At 23.3% G+C, this 16,663-nt stretch overlaps 6 protein-coding genes across 6 annotated transcripts; 2 read left to right on the forward strand and 4 right to left on the reverse strand.

Moving 5' to 3' along the window:
- The first annotated feature begins 4,147 nt into the window (after nucleotides 1-4,147).
- Nucleotides 4,148-4,840, forward strand: LOC128959681 (uncharacterized). The gene is made up of 2 exons (XM_054305683.1): nucleotides 4,148-4,514; nucleotides 4,599-4,840. The coding sequence occupies exons 1-2, from the start codon at nucleotides 4,148-4,150 to the stop codon at nucleotides 4,838-4,840; spliced, it is 609 nt and encodes a 202-aa protein (XP_054161658.1).
- Nucleotides 4,841-5,675: 835 nt separating this feature from the next.
- Nucleotides 5,676-7,536, forward strand: LOC128959682 (uncharacterized). The gene is made up of 6 exons (XM_054305684.1): nucleotides 5,676-6,083; nucleotides 6,200-6,441; nucleotides 6,505-6,582; nucleotides 6,699-6,740; nucleotides 6,817-7,189; nucleotides 7,283-7,536. Exons 1-6 carry the CDS (start codon nucleotides 5,714-5,716, stop codon nucleotides 7,534-7,536), a joined length of 1,359 nt encoding a protein of 452 aa, XP_054161659.1. The 5' UTR covers nucleotides 5,676-5,713.
- Nucleotides 7,537-8,273: 737 nt separating this feature from the next.
- LOC128959684 (enoyl-CoA delta isomerase 2-like) lies at nucleotides 8,274-8,726 on the reverse strand. The gene has a single exon (XM_054305686.1). It carries the CDS (start codon nucleotides 8,724-8,726, stop codon nucleotides 8,274-8,276), a length of 453 nt encoding a protein of 150 aa, XP_054161661.1.
- A 578-nt stretch (nucleotides 8,727-9,304) lies between these two features.
- On the reverse strand, nucleotides 9,305-10,386 carry LOC128959685 (enoyl-CoA delta isomerase 2-like). The gene is made up of 2 exons (XM_054305687.1): nucleotides 10,068-10,386; nucleotides 9,305-9,957 (listed from the first exon to the last, which is right to left on the reverse strand). The coding sequence occupies exons 1-2, from the start codon at nucleotides 10,384-10,386 to the stop codon at nucleotides 9,353-9,355; spliced, it is 924 nt and encodes a 307-aa protein (XP_054161662.1). The 3' UTR covers nucleotides 9,305-9,352.
- Nucleotides 10,387-11,586: 1,200 nt separating this feature from the next.
- On the reverse strand, nucleotides 11,587-12,608 carry LOC128959686 (enoyl-CoA delta isomerase 2-like). Its single transcript, XM_054305688.1, has 2 exons — nucleotides 12,344-12,608; nucleotides 11,587-12,185 (listed from the first exon to the last, which is right to left on the reverse strand). The coding sequence occupies exons 1-2, from the start codon at nucleotides 12,606-12,608 to the stop codon at nucleotides 11,587-11,589; spliced, it is 864 nt and encodes a 287-aa protein (XP_054161663.1).
- A 1,505-nt stretch (nucleotides 12,609-14,113) lies between these two features.
- LOC128959688 (enoyl-CoA delta isomerase 2-like) lies at nucleotides 14,114-15,098 on the reverse strand. Its single transcript, XM_054305689.1, has 2 exons — nucleotides 14,834-15,098; nucleotides 14,114-14,733 (listed from the first exon to the last, which is right to left on the reverse strand). Exons 1-2 carry the CDS (start codon nucleotides 15,096-15,098, stop codon nucleotides 14,114-14,116), a joined length of 885 nt encoding a protein of 294 aa, XP_054161664.1.
- Nucleotides 15,099-16,663: the final 1,565 nt, after the last annotated feature.

A 16,663-nucleotide genomic window follows, 5' to 3' on the forward strand; every position in this document is an offset into this window, starting at 1 on the left:
CATATTCAAGTCTATACACAAAATTTAAAAGAAAACTGATTTACTATAGTATATAATAGATTTAACAATTGTTTTCAACTGTACATATAATGTATTAAGTAATAAAATATATATTTTTAGTTAATGAAACTTTTCTAGACATAATAATCAAAACATTAATAAATTATTAAAAAATTATTTTAAAAGTCATTATAAAAACTGTTTAGTCAGTTAATTATATAGATTATATATATTTTAAATATATTTTAAATATTACTTAATTATATTATATTATTTATATATATACTCAATTAATAATTATGTTATTTTATCAATATATTATTAATACATTTTTTTCAAGCTAATAATTTATTTAAATTTTTTTTTTTAATTATTGTATAACTTTTTGAACAGTTTTTATTGTTGATTCAATTAAATAACAAATATAGACATTGATATCATTTTTTAAAATTTAATTTGATTTTAAATGCATTTATTACTATATAATATTTTTTTTTAAATATAGACTTATTTTTTTATTTTTTAAATTTATTTTAAATTTATGTTTTAATTATTTCTCGTTTGTTTAGTCCGAAAAACTTATCGATGGCTTGAAGACAATCATCTGAATTGAAACGTTGTTTAAGTATCAAACACTCGGAACGGTTGACCTCATGTTACACTCGGCGTATGGCCGCCGATCGGACAAACTGTTTGGACGCACGCATCGACTGAGGATAACACTGGTTCACAATACCGGTCCGATCGGCGAATATCCAGTTCTCGATATACTCATCGAACTGAGCAGAGGGTATGACTCGCGGCACAAATCCCGCGACTGCAAGGCCTAAGTGGCCGACATATTGTGACTGAAGTACAGCATTTGTCCGGCCATTGATTGGCCCATAATCTGCGGGAACGTATAGGTCGAGCAACTTTCGGCCGACAATCCTAGCGATGAAAATGGTGTCAAAAAATATGCCGTATCCGAGGCGACCGCATAGTCGACCAGTTCCAGTATAGTGGCCGCCACACCAATGGCCGGTCTGTTTACGGCAGCAATCAATGGTTTCGGGAAATACGAGGGTAAACGAGGCCACAAATTGCCGAACAGTGTCGACAAACTGGTCGATACCCTTAGTCTGTTTGTACATGTTTTCAAAGTTACCTTTAAGTGATAAAATAATAATTAATTAATAGTTTTATAAACACATACATACACACAGTTACCTAAATCATTGCCAGTAGAATAATAACTACCGGTTCCCGTAATTAATGCCAACTAAATAGACTCATCGGTGGCCGTATCGTTCAATTTATAATAGATTTTTATAACTGTTTTCATCAATTTATGTTTTAATTAATAAAAATATTTTTAAAAAAAAAACATTAATAAGAAAAAATAATAATAATTATAGTAATAAATATTACTTGCAGAAAATTATCAATTTATAATTAAGTTATTTTTAGGCATTATATCTATATTATTAATATAGTATATCCACAAAAAAAAAATAGAAATAAAAAGTGTTCAAAGTTATAAATTAATTTATATTTAATTAATTTTTTTAAGCTAATAATTAGAATTTTTTTTAACCTATTGTATAAATTTTTTAACAATTTTTATTTTGATTCAGTTAATTCAGCAAATGAACACATATATCAATTTTTTTTTTGAAAAATTTTATTTGCTTTAATCAATACAGTTTTTTTTGAGCTATTATACAGTTTTAGTAAATGAAAAAATACATTTTGAAATATATTTTTATATTGTTAATCTATATTGTCGATCAAATGTTAATTTTTATATTTATAATATTAAATAAAAATACTAATAAACTGATATAAAGTTATAAAATATTTTATGTATTTTATATATTTTATGTTTATGTTATTAGTAGATTTTTCAAATATAGTTCATAATAATATTGAAATTAAAATTATGTTTAATAAAGATAAGTGAAATAGTAATAGCTATTCAATAATATATTGATAATTTTATTTAGATAAATGGATTAACAAAAAATTATTTTATTAAAATTTTAGAATGAATATTATATTTAAAAAAATTATTATTAATTAAAATAATATAAAACTAGTGTAACATAATACAAACAAACAATAAATGTTAAATTTATTAGATAATTAACTATTAAATAAATAGAAAAATATTATTTATTGATAAAATATAATTAAAAATAAAAAAAATAATATATTAATGAAATATATAATATTAATTACCCAAATAAAAATTATTATAAATTATTTAAATTTGATAAAAAAATGATAATAAAATGTCTAGTGTTTGTCAAATAAAATTTAGAAATATTATACATTAATATCATTTGTAAAGATATCAGAAATTTTTATGCAATTTTTATAATCAATCGGAAAAAATATTATTAAGCTAAATATATATATAAAAAAAAGATTAATAGTACATATGATAATTCTAAAATTATCTAATATATATAAAGAAACATTATATTATATATTTTTTTAGATTTCAAACAAATTTTTTTAAATTTATAAAATAAAATTAACACTATATTTCTTTATTCAATTAATAAATTATTATTTTTATATTTATTAATAAAATTATTAGTACTATTTATTAACTATCAAATTAACTTTTTAACAAATTTTCAATAATAATAAAAAAAATTTCTGACGAAGATCTAGCTTTAACTGTAGCTCAGAGTCCTTTTTATTATGGATAGAATTCGTAATTTAATAAAAATAAATAAAATAAATAAAGGTAATATTAATAATGTAAATTAATATTAATAAATAAATAGAATTAATATATATAAAAGATATTTCAAATAAATAAATTTAAAATAATTAATTTTACTGCAATTTAATGTTAAATATTATTATATAAATTAAATAAAATGATAAAATATTATAATTAAGATAAAATCATTTTTTAATCTATGATATTTAGAAATATACAAAATATATTTTCTTATAAAAAATTAGTATTAATTAATATATTTATATATATAATCTAACTCTTATGAATATCAAATATTGATTAAATTAAATATATAATATTAAACATAAAACAAGATATTATAAAATTAATAATTTATGATTTCATAAATAATATTTTATTAGATTAATAAAAATAATTATAATTATAACGTTTGCACTTTATATCTCAAAATTCGAAGAATAAACACTTGAAACATATAATATATAATCTAAATATATTTAATTAACTTTTATTTTTATTTTGAATCAGTTAATTAGTAAATGAAAACATATATCAATTTTTTTTTTTAAAATTTTATTTGTTTTTAATATATAAAGTTTTTTTGAGCTATTATACAGTTTTAGTAAATGAAAAAATACATTTTGAAATATATTTTTATATTGTTAATCTATTATTATTATATACATGCCTAATGTTGAGTATATTTTATCATTAAAAAAAATCATTTGTAAAATCATACATTTATTATTAGATATATATATAAACATATTCAATAGATTACAGAACTATAATACATATTCATGACAAAAAAATACTATTTTAATAACAAGACTATTTTAATTATTAAGTAAAGTAAAATTATTAGATAATTAACTATTAAATAAATAGAAAAATATTATTTATTGATAAAATATTATTAAAAATAAAAAAATAATATATTAATGAAATATATAATATTAATTACCCAAATAAAAATTATTATAAGTTATTTAAATTTGATAAAAAAAATGATAATAAAATGTCAAGTGTTTGTCAAATAAAATTTAGAAATATTATACATTAATATCATTTGTAAAGATATCAGAAATTTCAACAAAAAAATTAACAACTTAATTATTGTTAAGCCTTTAAATGGAAAAGCTTAATTTAATCATAAAAATTTGTTTATGCAATTTTTATAATCAATCGGAAAAAATATTATTAAGCTAAATATATAAAAAAAGATTAATAATACATATGATAATTCTAAAATTATCTAATATATATAAAGAAACATTATATTATATATTTTTTTAGATTTCAAACAAATTTTTTTAGTTTATAAAATAAAATTAACACTATATTTCTTTATTTAATTAATAAATTATTATTTTTATATTTATTAATAAATTATTAGTACTATTTATTAACTATCAAATTAACTTAAATTAATTTTCAATAATAAAAAAAATGTCTGACGAAGATCTAGCTTTAACTGTAGCTCAGAGTCCTTTTATTATGGATAGAATTCGTTCGTCATATCCATTAACAGCCAATTCTTTAGATGTCAATCGTGAGGCAACATTGAATATGCTACAGGCTAAAGGTGCATTGCAGATTGCTCAGATTAATAAACATTTTTCAGTACTACATACTGGTTACGATGATGGTGTTAAAGTTTGGACAGATTATAGCCGAGAAATAGAATTGTATGTTGATAATATTATAATGAAAACAGTACCAAAATATCGTGGCGTACTGCACGAAGCTAGAAATAAACTAGCCAATTACATTCATCAAGAATATTTTAACCGTTTTCCAAGATGGCCTGCAGTAGGTAACGAAAAATAAATTAATTTTTTTTTATTAAAAAATTTAATTTAAAAAATTTACTTTTTTTAATTATTAAAAAAATTAATAGGAGTTACTCAATCCGATTATATCGAACTATTAACTAAAGATCATTATACTTATGGTGCAAATGATATAGTTTGGTCGTGCGAAGGTATAATCAAAGTCGAAGATAAACGACCAAATGCTAGCACTTTTCAGTGTTATTTCTATGGCACACCTGATATAAAAGTTTTGTTACTTGATAATGATAAATGCAAGCAAGTTGAACGTATGTTACAAAATGGAGAATTAAAAATTGGCATATTATAAGATATAAATAAAATGTTAATATTAATAAATAAATAAAATTAATATAAATAAAATTAATATAAATAAAATTAATATAAATAAAATTAATATAAATAAAATTAATATAAATTAAATAAATTAATATAATAGAATAAATTAATATAAATAAATAAATAAAATTAATATAATAGAATAAATTAATATAAATAAATAAATTAAATAAATAAAGGAAATATTAATAATGTAAATTAATATTAATAAATAAATAAAATTAATATAAATAAAAGATATTTCAAATAAATAAATTTAAAATAATTAATTTTACTGCAATTTAATGTTAAATATTATTATATAAATTAAATAAAATGATAAAATATTATAATTAAGATAAAATCATTTTTTAATCTATGATATTTAGAAATATACAAAATATATTTTCTTATAAAAAATTAGTATTAATTAATATATTTATATATATAATCTAACTCTTATGAATATCAAATATTGATTAAATTAAATATATAATATTAAACATAAAACAAGATATTATAAAATTAATAATTTATGATTTCATAAATAATATTTTATTAGATTAATAATTTATGATTTCATAAATAATATTTTATTAGATTAATAAAAATAATTATAATTATAACGTTTGCACTTTATATCTCAAAATTCGAAGAATAAACACTTGAAACATATAATATATAATCTAAATATATTTAATTAAGTTTTGTTTTATCTTATAGTAGTAATGTATTATTAATAAATAAAAATTGTGGTATATAAATAAGTTAAATAGGTATGTTTTATAATAAATTAAATAGCAATATGATTTATTTATATAAAAAATGTTTATTTTTTTAATTTTTAACTATTACAACTCGAAAAATGTTTAAACAAAATCATCAGTCTAGTTCAATTGAACTAAGACAGGAACTATTAGCTGAAATTGAATGTATTTATCCAAATATTGCCAAATCATTGCATTTAAATCTAGATGAAACTTTAAAACAACTGAATGGCAATTGTATAAGTAATATAATTAATAAAGAAAAATTTTATATTATTAAACATCAAAATAATAATGATACAAATAAATACTATGATGAATTTCGTCAAAACTTTTACGATTACGTTAAAGAAAATTTAAATAATATTAACATCGAAAATAAATCATATTTAGTTGATATTTGTTCACTACTTGCCGATCAAATTCATATTGCATATTTTAAGATAACGTCAAAATGGCCGCAGCAAGGTAAAATAACTATTTTATATATATATAATTATATTTTATTATAATTGTAATTATAATTATAATTATTTACAAATTATATATTTAACTTTTTTTTAATTAATTAATTAATTTTCAAGGACAAAACTGTTTTACGCGTCTAGAATTAAATTTCTCACATGGTCGTAAATATCATGGTAATGATATTTTTATAACATGTTTCGGAATAATCAACATTAACGATATAAATACTGCTAAAGAAACTTTTGAATCGTGTTTAACTGGAAAACCTGAAATTAAAATTTTAGTTTTAGACACTATTTTATGTGAAAAGATGGAAAACGATTTAAAAATGCAAACTTATTATGGCCATGCCATGCAAGTAATTTATTTATTTATACTAATTTATAAACATTTAAAATGATTAATCAAAATTTTTTTAAAGAATAATATGGAACATCAATCATTTGAACAGCCATCATCATTTGAATCACAATCATTTAAACATGACTCAATAGTTTCAGTAAGCTTATAAAATTAATTTTATAGTTAGAAAATCATATTTAATAAAAATATATATAATTAAACATTAAATTAATATATCTTTTGATTTTGTAATTTTATTTTATTCAATTTAAGGAGACAAAAGCTTTTCAAAATCAGTCGCAACACAAACCATTTGTAAGTTGTTTGTTAATTTAGTACATATTTATTATAATTTATTAAAAGAAAAATTTATATATTAATTTAAATTTAGAAATTTATTTCAAATTCCAATGATACATATTTAGTGGCCCAAAATAAACTGATTATAATGGTTTTGAAAACGAATTATCCTAATATTGTTAAAGCATTGGATGATAATCGTAATGAAACACTATCGGCATTAAATGGCGTTGGCTCTATCAATATGATTGAAATAGAAAAATCATTTAGTCATAGACCAATGTATAATAAAGATGTATCGAAAGAATTTGATAATTTTACAAATTTTTTCAAACAATTTGTCTACGAAATTATGGAAAATGTTAATATAGAACATAGAACATATTTAAATGATGCTTGCTTAGTACTTGCTAGCTATATTCAGAAGGAATATTTTAAAAAAGCACCAAACTGGCCCGTTAACAGTAATTATTTTTTTTTAGAAATTTTTATATATATATATATATATTAATATTAATTTGATATTATCGTAAATATATTTATTTTTTTTATATAAGGTAGAGAAAACAACGAATATATTGAGTTAATGTTCAGACATGGCTTTCAAAGTAGAGCGTTCAGCATATTCTGGACTTGCGAAGGACTGTTCAAAATTCAGGACAAAAAGAAAACTGTATTCGAATCGTGTTTGTCCGGTACGGCTGATATCAAGATACTAATTATGGACGACGAACGATGTCAACGAATGGAATACAGTTTACAGAATCGTCGATCGTTTTCGCCGCCGCAAAGTAAAAGAAAATTTGTATAAAAAATTATATAAAAATTATTATTTCATATAAATTTTTTATCAGTTTTAAAAATTTATTTTAAAAAAATAATTAATCCTTTTATATATATAAATTTTAATTTTAATATAAGAAACAATACTTTTACTTTTAATTTAGATTATTAATTAGTAAATTACTATTTAGTCTATAATTTCTACTATAATTTTATTACTAAATATTTATAGAAAATATATATTTCTAATTTTTTAATTTTTCTATTAAATTTAATTGAAAAAATGTATTGTATGTATTATTTTTTAATTAAAATAAAACTTTAATTAATTTAATATAATCTTAATAAATATGTATTTTTCAATTTTATAACTTATAAGTTGTATAACTTTTTGAAAACAGTTTTGTTTAAATTAAGTAACAAACAGACATTGATAATAAATTTTAATTATTTAATTTGTTTTTAATAAAAATAAAAGTTTTTTTTTATTTATTTCAGTTTCTTAACCAAAAATATAATTTATATATAAATAGAAATAATTTTAGTTTAATGAATTTATTACTACAAAACTAACGGTATATTTTACTATAATATTAAATATTTTTAACTATAGTTTTATTATTTTTTTTTAAATTTTATTTTTTAAGTTTTAATTATTTCTCGTTTGTTTCGTCCGAAAAACTTATCGATGACTTCCAGACATTCATCTGAATTGTAACGATCGCGAAGTATCAAACATTCGGAACGGTTGACCTCATGTAACACTCATCGTATGGCCGCCGATCGGACCAACTGTTTGGACGCACGCATCGACTGAGGATAACATGTGTTGACAATACCGATGCGTTCGGCGAATATCCAATTCTCGATGTAATCGTCAAACTCAGCACTGGGTATGACTCGCGATACGAGTCCCGACTGTAGGGCCTCAGTGGCCGACATCTTGTGATTAAAATACAACATTTGTGCGGCCATTGATTGGCCCATAATCTGCGGGAACGTATAAGTCGAGCAACATTCGACCGACAATCCTAGCGATGAAAACGGTGTCGAAAAATAGGCCGAATCCGATACGACTACACAGTCGACCAGTGCCAGTGTAGTGGGGCCGCTACACCAATGGCCGCTGCCGTTTACCGCAGCGATCAACGGTTTAGGGAAAATTGATAAACGAAGCCACAAATTGCCGAACAGTGGTGTCGACAAACTGGACAACATTCGGCCGACAGTCCTAGCGATGAAAACGGTGTCGAAAGATATGAAAAATTAAAAAAAAATGATTTACTAGTATATAATAGATTTTAACAATTGTTTTCATAATTATTAAGTGTTAAGTAATTTCTATAACGAAAAAAAAAATTATAAAAAATCTTTATTTTATTTTTAATATTATAAACAAAATTTTATTAAAATATGTAGTTTTAGTTAATGAAACTTTCATCTAAACATAATAAACAAAAACATCAAATAAATACTCATTTAAAACGTCTTTATATAAATTGTTTAGTCATATAATTATATAAATTATTAATTTATTTTTTTTTAATAAAAAATAAATATTATTTGCACAAAATCATCAATGAATAATAAATTTATTTTATCAATATATCTATATATTATTAATATTAACAATATTTTTATTTATTAATTATAATAAATAGAAAAATTTGTAAATATTTGATAATAATTTTTTTTAACAGTAATAATATACAGTACTTTTTATACCAATAAATATAGTATTTATCTAATCTTTAATAAATTTTAAAAAATTTATTATGTCATAGATTTATTGATTTATAAATACAGTATTTTTTTATTTGTAAACTAAATTAATTTTTTTTTAGTTATTTTTGTTTGTTTCGTCCGAAAATCTTTTCGATGGCTTCCAGACATTCATCTGAATTGAAACGATCGCGAAGTATCAAACACTCGGAACGGTTGACCTCATGTAACACTCGGCGTATGGCCGCCGATCGGACCAACTCTTTAGTCGCACGCATCGACTGAGGATAACATGTGTTGACAATACCGGTCCGATCGGCGAATATCCAGCTCTCGATGTAATCATCGAACTGAGCGCTGGGTATGACTCGCGACACAAATCCCGACTGCAGGGCCTCAGTGGCCGACATCTTGTGATTAAAATACAACATTTGTGCGGCCATTGATTGGCCCATAATCTGCGGGAATGTATAGGTCGAGCAACCTTCGGCCGACATTCCCATTGATGAAAACGGTGTCGAAAAATAGGCCGAATCCGAGGCGACTAAACAGTCGACCAGTCCCAGTGTAGTGGCCGCCACACCAATGGCCGGTCCGTTTACGGCAGCGATCAACGGTTTAGGGAAATCGATAAACGCGGCCACAAATTGCCGAAACTTTTCGATCATATTGTCTACAATATGATTCATATCTCCATCAAAATGTTTCAATGATTTTTCATAATTATCTATAAGATATATATTGAATCAATATTATTGATATTTAATAAAAATAACAACTAAATCACTTTTATTTAAACTAAACTTTTTTCTTTTTTTTTAAATTATAAATATTTACTTAAATCAATGCCCGTCGAATAGAAACTACCGGTTCCCGTAATTAGGGCCAACTTAATGGACTCATCGGTTGCCGCATCGTTTAGTCCATTGGCTACTGTGTCGTACATTTGTTGTGTCCATGCATTGTATTTGTGCGGTCGGTTTAGTCGTATGATTGCTACACCCATACGTTTGCTTAATAATACATTTGGTTGCCTAACAATTGTATCAGCGGTGCTGATGGCGCTGGTGATGGTGATTGTGTTGGTGGTAGTGGTGGTGGTGGTCGTGGTGGTGGTAGTGGTGGTGATGGTACCGGTACTGATAGTTATAGTCATTATATTCAAGTCTATAGAAAAAAATTTAAAATAAAAATGGTTTACTATAGTATATAATAGATTTAACAATTGTTTTTTTTTCATATAATGTATTAAGTAATAAAATATTTTTTTTATTATGAAAAAAATATTCAAAATATGTCGTTTAAGTTAATGAAACTTTTCTAAACATAATAAACAAAAACACCAAATAAATAATCATTTAAAACGTCATTATATAAATTGTTTAGTCAGCTAATCGTATATATTATTATTATTTTAATAAATAATAAAAATTACTTGCACAAAATTATCACTTAATAATAAAGTTATTTTACCAATATATCTTAAAGTTAAAGTTAAAATTATTATTATTATTATTATTATTATTATTATTATTATTATTATTATTATTATTATTATTATTATTATTATTATTATTATTATTATTATTATTATTATTATTATTAAAATTTACTAAAAAATATAATGTAAGTTATTTAATAATCATAAAATTACATTTTTTAAACTTTAGATTTAATTAATTTTATCATTAAAGTAGTTATTAAACTAATATTTATATAATTAGCTTAATTATAATAATAATATTGTACTTAAATGAATCATCACTTTTAATAGTAAATATTATTAATTAATTAATTGTTTTCTAGTTTAACTAATATATATTTACTGTATTACAGTTAAACTACTTATATAAATAAAATTAATTGTTTGTATTTAAGATTTTAATCTTATAAAAAAAATATTAGCCTATTTTTAAAAAATAGTAATAAAATGTTATAATAATTATCTACATAAACAAAATTATTGATACTTGAATTTATATCGCTATTTAATTAAACAAACAAAAAACCAAACAAACAAACAAAAGTGTTCAAGGTTATAGGTTAATTTATTTTTAATTAATTTTTTTCAAGCCAATAATTTTTATTAAAATTTTTTAAAAACTTATTGTATAACTTTTTTGAATAGTTTTGTTTTTTGATTCAATTAAGTAACAAATAGATATTGAAATTATTTATTTTTTTTTAAATTTAATTTGTTTTTAATTTATATAAAAAATTGTTTTTATTTATTATACAGTTTATTAAACAAACAAAATAATAATAATAAATAAATAAATAGCAATATCATAAGTTAAATGTATTTATTACTATATAATATTTTTTTTTAATAAAGTTTTATTTTATTTTTTTTATTTTATTTTTTTGTTGTTTTTTTTCGTCCGAAAAACTTTTCGATGGCTTCCAGACATTCATCTGAATTGAAACGTTGTTTAAGTATCAAACACTCGGATCGGTTGACTTCGTGTAACACTCGGCGTATGGCCGCCGATCGGACCAACTGTTTGGACGCACGCATCGACTGAGGATAACACGTGTTGACAATACCGGTCCGATCGGCGAATATCCAGTTTTCGATGTAATCGTCGAACTGAGCACTGGGTATGACTCGAGATACGAGTCCCGACTGTAGGGCTTCAGTGGCCGACATCTTGTGACTGAAATACAACATCTGTTTAGCCATTGATTGGCCCATAATCTGCGGGAATGTATAGGTCGAGCAACCTTCGGCCGACAGTCCTAACGATGAAAACGGTGTCGAAAAATAGGCCGTATCCGATGCGACCGCATAGTCGACCAGTGCCAGCGTAGTGGCAGCCGCACCAATAGCCGGTCCGTTGACGGCAGCAATCAATGGTTTCGGAAAATCGATAAAAGCGGCCACAAATTGCCGAACAGTGTCGTCGACAAACTGGTCGATACCGTTGGTCTGTTTGTACATGTTTTCAAAGTTACCTTTAAATAATAAAATAATAATTAATTAAAGATTTATACACACAATCACACACACACACACACACACACACACACACACACACACACACACACACACACACACACACACACACACATACATTCATATATAGTACAGACAGACACCGACACACAGTTACCTATATCATTGCCAGTAGAATAATAACTACCGGTTCCCGTAATTAATGCCAACTTAATAGACTCATCGGTGGCCGCATCGTTCAGTCCAGTAATAATCTGACCATACATTTGTTGTGTCAGTGCATTGTATTTTTCTGGTCGGTTTAGCCGTATAATTGATACGCCCATACGTTTGCTTAGCATTACGTTATTTGGTTGATGTATATCATCGGCTTCTCTATTGTTAACGATATTATTGCCGTTGGTGTCAGTGGTTGTGGACATTATTAGCCGTAAAAAGTTATAAATACTTCATTTAAACAACAAAAAAATAATAATTGCATTATTGGTCAGATAATTGCAGTCGGCTATGATTTTTACAATTTTTTTTAACTGTCGATTATATGGCCAATCATGCAATTAATTAATTAAAATAAAAAATTATCTATTATAATCTTATCTAGTTTAAAATTATCCAAAACATTAATCACCTTGGTCAATTTACATTTACAATAAATACTGTATTTAAAAAAATTATTATTATGTAAACTTAAAATAATTATAACTATTCACTTTATGTAAGTATATTTTTAAAAAATAATTACTATATTATTTTAAAAAATAAAATATTAAAATGTTAAGTTAAACTATGTTATAAATATTTTATTGTTTATAAAAATACTTAATACTAAAATTACACATAATTTATATACATTTTAATTATTATATAATTATTATTAATATTATTATTGAAACAGTATATATATGTATATCATATATATCTGTTAACAACGCGTGTACTAAAACCTGAATACATTCAACAAATTGTTTTTTTTTTAATAAATTTTTTTAATATTCATTATTATAATACAACATTCATATCTATAATTGTATTGATAGTATATTTTATATATTAGAAAAATGTTTTCAATAAATATTTAATAATAAAAAATTCCTAAACTAAATATAAATTATAAATATATATTTTGATAAATTCAATGTCATTTAAACAGAATATTTATGTAGTAATCAGGGTTGGAAAAATACAAGGTTTTCAAATTTGGCTTTAGAAAAATTACATAAACAATGATAAAATATTTATTTATTTATTTTATTAAAATTTTTATTATTACATTATGATAGTAGTAGTAGTAGTAGTAGTAGTAGTAGTAGTAGTAGTAGTAGTAGTAGTAGTAGTAGTAGTAGTAGTAGTAGTAGTAGTAGTAGTAGTAGTAGTAGTAGTAGTAGTAATAGTAGTAGTAGTAGTAATAGTAGTAGTAGTAGTAGTAGTAGTAGTAGTAGTACCGGTGCTGGCAATGGTAGTCATCATTAGCATTAAAGCATTAATTCAAATGTTTGACTGGTCTAATTTATATTAAAAATTATCCCAAAAATTAATAATTGCCTAATTACTGTAACTTTATTTTTAATATAAACTGTCAATACTGTTATTACAATCATTATTATGGAAAACATTTTTAAACAACAAAAAAAACAATTTAAAAAAATTATATTAACTCTAAAACTATATGTATATAGTATAATACTATATACCCGTATATACTGTATATACTGTATATACTGTATATACATGATCTATCAATTTATATAGATTTTTAGTTTCTTAGTAATTGATTTAATTAATTTTTAAAAATTAAAAAAAAAATAAAAACATGTATAAAATTATTAATTAGTAGATTAATTAGTAGATTAATTAGTAGATTAATTAGTAGATTAATTAGTAGATTAATTAGTAGATTAATTAGTATTATTAATACTATTATTTTATTTTATTTATTTAAAATTGATTTCTGTTTGTTTCGTCCGAAATACTTATCAATGGTTTTAAGTGATTCATCAGATGCTAAACGTTCTTTAATTGTCAAACACTCGGATCGGTTGACTTCGTGTAACACTCGGCGTATGGCCGCCGATCGGACCAACTGTTTGGACGCACGCATCGACTGATGATAACATGTGTTGACAATACCGGTCCGATCGGCGAATATCCAGTTTTCGATATACTCATCGAACTGAGCGCTGGGTATGACTCGCGATACGAGTCCCGACTGTAGGGCTTCAGTGGCCGACATCTTGTGACTGAAGTACAGCATTTGTGCGGCCATTGATTGGCCCATAATCTGCGGGAATGTATAGGTCGAGCAACCTTCGGCCGACAGTCCCAGCGTTGAAAACGGTGTCAAAAAATAGGCCGAATCCGATGCGACTGCACAGTCGACCAGTGCCAGCGTAGTGGCCGCGACACCAATGGCCGGTCCGTTGACGGCAGCGATCAACGGTTTAGGGAAATCGATAAATGCGGCCACAAATTGCCGAAACATTTCGGCAAATTCGTCGGTCGCACGATAGATATCGCCGTTAAATTTTTTCAATGCATTTTGAATGTTATCTACAGTTAATTACAGGTAAAATACAGTATATATATGATTATACGTTTAGCATAAAAACAAAACAATATTAAAAATTACTTCAAAAAAATTTTTTTTTACTTAAATCATCGCCCGCCGAATAGTAGTCACCGGTTCCCGTAATTACCGCCAATTTAATAGACTCATCGTTTGCCGCATCGGTTAGACCAGCGATTACCGTATCGATCATTTCGGGTATTATTGCATTGCGTTTTTCTGGCCGATTTAGCCGTACAATTGATACGCCCATACGTTTGCTTAGCAATACTGTTGGCTGTCCAACGGCTTCTCTATTGTTATCGGTGTTACTGTCGTCGGTGTCAGTGGTAGTAGTAGTGGTGGACATCATTAGCCGTGAATTTAGAAACACTTTTCCAGCAATCGATGGCTTCGTTGACGATAATATCGTTGAACACAAACGGTATAAAAAGTTATTATTATTATTATTAGTTTTAGTTAATATACTTTTATAAATAGTTAACATTTTTTAAAAAATATATATTATATTTATAATTATTACAAATCAATGTATTAACAAAATATATAGTATATCTACTATTTAGTTATCATATAGGATTGACAACAAAAATAGCATTGAATACAACAAACAATATATATTTTATTAATAAATTATTCACTAAAATAATTATATAAATTAAATTTGTTGTTTATAACTTTATTTATTTTTCAATGTTTAAATTAGGTAATTTTTTTTAAAAAATAAAATTTTTAAAATCATTTTGTTGTCGTTGTTTAGTTAATACATATACATAATTGAATCTAAATTAATTGCACAATAATTATTTTGTTGTTGATATAAATTGCTAAATACTTAATAATATTTATATACAATTGAATATCTGTTTTTAATAGCTAAATGAGGTGCTATTAAAAAATTTATTACTATTATTACAATAAGTAATTAATTAATAAAATTAATGTATAAAAATTATTATTATTATTATTATTGTGTAAACTAATCAATAATTATTTACAATTTATAACTATCATATATATATAAATATATTTATATAAACTAGTAATTATGTTATTTTATTTATTTTTTAAATACTTAAAAATATAAATTTAGATTTAATATTTTTTTTAAAAAAAATTTATCCTATAACCTTGAACACTTGAATAATTGTTTTCTATTACGTCAATTGTTACTTAATTGAAACAAAAAATAAAATAAAAGTGTAAAAAAAAGTTTATATTAGATTTGTTAATTTTATTTTTTTAAATAAAAATTTTTTTCCAGTTAATAATTTTTTTTGTTTTAAATTTCAATAACACATTTGATTGAATTTTTATTAAAAATTTTGACTTCAAATTTTAGATTAAGCATCAAAAATAATGGTATCGATGGGATCAGATATAGTTGATAATTATAATTAAATTATTATTATTATTATAATTTTGTTAAACAATATTTAAATAAGTTATAATAGTGAAATATTAAATATATATATATATATATATATATACAGTATACTATATTTATAATTACAAATTAACATTGTTATAACCATCACACTTTAACTTACAGTTATAAACTAATATATACAAAATATTACAAATATATACACACAATAAAATAAGAAATTTTTGATTTTTTTGCATGTATTTTTGAAACTTTTTTCCACCTCCTTAATGTTAAAGGAGGTGTCACCTAGTAAATTTTAGTTTTATAAACCCTAATTATATCAGATTATTTTAAACTTTATTTGCTTAAAATATCTGTAATACTTTTCGAGTAATCAAAGTTTTATTTATTCCGCTTTTAAATTTACACACTGTATATATACAGTATATACACACATTTATTGATTAAAACATTTTTAATAAAAAACCATGATAATATCAATGTCAAAATATTGATGGGGGGGGGGGTAGCCTACAAACAAGGAC

This window comes from Oppia nitens, unplaced genomic scaffold, assembly GCF_028296485.1.
Source record: "Oppia nitens isolate AA-2021 unplaced genomic scaffold, nextdenovo-longstitch-racon4-pilon3 scaffold4_pilon_pilon_pilon, whole genome shotgun sequence".
In the NCBI taxonomy this organism is placed as follows: Eukaryota; Metazoa; Arthropoda; class Arachnida; order Sarcoptiformes; family Oppiidae; genus Oppia; species Oppia nitens.